Source organism: Cibotium barometz, chromosome 10 (assembly GCF_041138505.1).
Source record: "Cibotium barometz isolate CiBa-2024 chromosome 10, ASM4113850v1, whole genome shotgun sequence".
NCBI classification, from domain to species: Eukaryota; Viridiplantae; Streptophyta; class Polypodiopsida; order Cyatheales; family Cibotiaceae; genus Cibotium; species Cibotium barometz.
The window spans coordinates 61,147,197-61,151,273 of record NC_141055.1 but is presented as its reverse complement, the minus strand read 5'-3'; the positions used below and the strand labels follow the sequence as shown (position 1 = coordinate 61,151,273).

Genomic DNA, 4,077 nt, shown 5'->3' with positions numbered 1-4,077 from the left:
GGAAAAAGAGAAGTCTCATGGGCTACCCTTCAGCATACTCAACTTGTGGTAGAGTTGAAGAATCTAAGCCCCAATTTGGCAAAATAAAAACATCTCCTTATCTTCATCTTTTGTGCCAGGGTATTCCTACAAACCTAAACACAGTACCACTAGCAACTAGAGCATCTGACAACAATTTATCAAATTTAGGTAAATGCTGATGGCCGTAGTTAGATATCGGGGTGGTTGCCAGCGTGGAGGTTTTTTCCAGCCACGCTCGCGTGGCCACGCTGGCAACCACCAGTAAAAAAAATGACGCTGCTTTGAATGCTTTGAATGCGCTGGTTCCACCGCTTCCACCGCCGCACTTATTCCCTGCGCTGGGTAGAAGGTGTGGGCTTTCTTCCATTCGGGCGTAAATACTGATGGTAGGCAAGTTCTGCGATTCGGAAGCAAACTCACCGGGGCCTGCAGAGCAGGGAGCAGCGATTCACTCACTGGTTTGTTGGTCACACGCTTGCTTTTTTTCTTGAAAACACGGCAGACCACCAAGGGGAGGGCGTTTGAAGAGGGCTAACCCCATGCTCTCTGCAGCAAGCATCTCCAGCGCAAGCTTTTGCAGCGTCTCACCACGTAAGATGCGCGTGTATAAACCAACAGGTGTATAAACCAACAGAGAAGAGCAGCATTCGATTTTTTGCAGCATTCGATTTTTTGCACTTATATGATGAGAACATTACATTGTAGATATTGTACTTAAGATCATTAACAGCTTGTTTAGCTTATACCTTTAATGTCTTGTGCTTTGATGTCTTTAGTCGATAATTCTGAAGGTGGGGGTTTTGTGCAGAAGAGCAGGAACTGCGAGACATTTTAGCTCATTTAGCAACAATCGATGGGCACCCCTGTTCCCACGCATGGTCTTTTTGATGTCTCCGGAATACAATGGAGACTGGTACACAATGAAAGGTCGAAGTACAAAGTGCAAAGAGAAGCTCGTATTCCATGGGCTCATGTTGGCGAGTTTGTGAACAGAGAAGCACAAAATCCTGACTTCCCTACAACGTTTACGAGGTACTCCCACCATCATCGCACACCAGGCTCGCTAATACGGCCATTCAAGGATTCATGGCTTGAGAGCACCATGTCAGTGTTTATTTTCCATTACCTTATTTAAATGATTAGCATGCAAGGCTTTAGACTTATACCCAATTATCATTGCCAATAGATATTGGTGTGCTTTTGGGACACGTTGTGCTTCCAAACGTGTATGCCATGTGCATGAACAATCGGGTGGAAAAGATGTAGAGTGCAAGAGTAATGTGCATGAAAATGAGCTTGACGATGGGGAGTTACATGGTTGTCCTACCATCAATGAAGACAGCGTAAAAGCCTCTACCAAATTAAATGCCAATTTGATCAAGAAAGAGACTAAGCCAAGGCGGCCACCCAAGGCAGTAGGACAGCGCATTCGAGGGTGTCAATGCCATTTCATGGTGAATCGTCTATACTTGGATCCTAGCATCACAGTTATATCTTATATTAATCCCTTTCACACAAATAAAGAAGATATCATCTGCCATGGGGAGCCTTGTAGGAATGAGGGAAACACCCTTCTTCTCCTCTCTCCATGGATTTCATTGGAAAAAAAAGTTTGGGTTTCTAACTTGTTGTTCAAGGGCTTTACTCCACAACAAGTTTTCGATGCACACATTCAAAGTTTGCATATACGACAAAGCAAAGAGCCCAAATGTCCAATGGTGAGGGATGACTACTTATTGCTCCAAGATATACTCAATATTGAAAGGAAACATGCTATGGAGACATATCAACTACATGATGATGATGCAGAGAGTACAAGGCGATGGTGTACACAAAATGCGGATATGATATTTGTTTACCAGGAGCAAAATCTTCAAGTACAGAAGGAATTCTTTTTAGGGATCCAAACCCCATGGCAAAGAGAGATTTGTGACAAGTTCGGAAATGGAAATTTGTTGGCTATGGACTCCACATTTGGAACGAACAAGTACAAGGTATGCTTCAATTCTTGTCTGTTTTCTGCCGTGTTCAAGTCAAGGTACTTGTACTTACTATACCTAAAATGATGTAGTTCCATTTGTATACAATTCTGGTATTTGACACACATCGCAATGGCATCCCAATTGCGTGGGTTCTTGCCTCAAGTGCCACCTTTGAGGCTGTGCGATATTGGTTGACAAAGTTTCGAGATCGCATGCTTGATCACCATAAATCGTGGCAGCCAAATGCTTTCATGGTGGATGATGCGGAGAGGGAAATTGATGCACTGAGGTAATTTTCCTAACATAATGCATGGTGCTTGGACAATGCTTTATGACCATTGCTTGGATTTGTACCCTCAATACTTGGATTTGTACTCTCAGGGTCGTTTTCAATTTGCCGGTGTACTTGTGCTTATGGCATGTACGTAGGTGTTGGCTAAAACACCTCATTCGAAAGGTGAAAGATTGGCCAACACGTGCGGCCATGTTTCGGATGCTTGGTAACATCATGAATATGCGGGGAGGGTCCTCGTCTTCATATGAGCTCACCAAGGATGAAGCTAGGGAAATGATATGCAAGTTCAAGGAAGATTTTCAAAGTGAGAAGGAGTTCCTCCACTACTTTGAAATGCAGTGGCAGCCTAAAATAGGTGACTATGAGCTATTTTTCTTGCTTCAATGTGTTCCCAATGTGTTATGTTCTCTTATGGTCATATATGCTTACAAGTCTTCATCATGTTAGACATGTGGGTGCGTGCGACAAGGACATTGCCACATTCCAATCAAGACACGAATGGTGCAATCGAGGCGTACCATGGAGTTTTGAAGTACAGATTTCTAGGATCTTCTAAGAAAATGGTGGGGCGTCGAGTGGATTGGCTTCTTTACAAGCTAACCACAGCTTGTGTACCTCATTATTGGTATATACAAGTTGTGAAGGAAGGGGGATTTAAGAGAAACAATGCCATTGAGAAGGTAGTGGAGAGCTCGCATGAACGAGCTCTCAAAATTCCAGATGATTATGTGTCATTCATTGGTAGCAACATGAAGGCAGATGCTTATGTTCGAAGCCTCTCCAATCCAAACCAAGTGTACACCGTCTACAACTCAGATTGTCAATGGGCATGTTGTACATGCCATTGGTCCGAGCTTGGCAACATATGCAAGCATCAAATCAAGGTGATGCTCATGGCCGGTGTTCAGGAGCAAGGTATGGTGTCACATTGTGTGAGCATGTATGAAGATAGTGCCTTGGAGATGGTCCCGAGGAGACTACTTGAGATTAAGCCTGATGACCTCAACATCGGAGTGCCACTTGAGGATGATGCGAGCTTGGAGGAAGGGCACAATTGTGAGGATGCATCTTCAAAGTCTACACAGAGGTCAAGCTTGAATCATTTACATGACACTTTCCAACAACTTGTGGATTTTGTGCAGGATGATGCCGAGCTTATTCATGAGGCTACCACTAGCATGAAGAAGACACTTGGGCAACTACATACATTGAAAGCACAAAGAGAGGAGGGCATTGAGCTTGCAAAGTCTTTTGTACGAACTAGAGATGGCTTTGGGAATAGCTTGAAGAGAGCAAAGTCTTTCATTGAGAAAGGGATCAATAGGAAGAAGCGCAAAACAATGGATGACAATCAAGTTGGCACCTCCTTCATTGCTACAGTTAAGGGTAGACGCCCCTCCATGCAAGCCAAATTGGATGCACGTGCAGTTAAAGAGTCGATGCAAGCAACAATCGAGCTAGATGGCAATGACGCCTAGATTACATGATGGCATCTATATGTATGAATGTATAACCATTGTATCATGAAGCCCATATTACATGAAGGTGGATTTTCAAATCTATATTGGCTCTCTATTGTGATTTACAAATTGTTGTTCTAAGGTTTGGTAATGTACAATGTAGGCTCTCTCTATCTCCCTTGTCTACGTTCTGAAAATTGAAAACCGATCTGAAGCATAAAACTGAAAACTGAAAATGTCAAAATGTCATCAAAAAAGTAGGGTCTTCAAAATGTCATCCAAAACGTAAACCCCATGGCAAAAAGTACATAATGTCATC

At 43.1% G+C, this 4,077-nt stretch overlaps 1 protein-coding gene across 2 annotated transcripts; it reads left to right on the top strand.

The window, feature by feature from the left end:
- Positions 1-1,544: 1,544 nt before the first annotated feature.
- On the top strand, positions 1,545-3,652 carry LOC147635133 (uncharacterized). Of its 2 annotated transcripts, XM_086803484.1 has the most exons (4): positions 1,545-2,015; positions 2,167-2,292; positions 2,385-2,653; positions 3,441-3,652. In XM_086803484.1, the coding sequence occupies exons 1-4, from the start codon at positions 1,966-1,968 to the stop codon at positions 3,443-3,445; spliced, it is 450 nt and encodes a 149-aa protein (XP_086659610.1). In that variant the 5' UTR covers positions 1,545-1,965; the 3' UTR covers positions 3,446-3,652. The 2 variants fall into 2 exon arrangements, 1 of the variants encoding a protein (XP_086659610.1); XR_015266745.1 differs by lacking the exon at positions 3,441-3,652 and adding an exon at positions 2,746-2,910 and having other exon boundaries at positions 2,167-2,653.
- Positions 3,653-4,077: the final 425 nt, after the last annotated feature.

Bases quoted from the DNA above. Each gene is read 5' to 3' on its own strand.
- LOC147635133 (XM_086803484.1), top strand. From the start codon at position 1,966: ATGGAAATTTGTTGGCTATGGACTCCACATTTGGAACGAACAAGTACA. The intron at 2,016-2,166 runs GTATGCTTCAAT...TCTTGCCTCAAG, and splicing joins TTGGAACGAACAAGTACAAG to TGCCACCTTTGAGGCTGTGC. The intron at 2,293-2,384 runs GTAATTTTCCTA...TTGTACTCTCAG, and splicing joins AGGGAAATTGATGCACTGAG to GGTCGTTTTCAATTTGCCGG.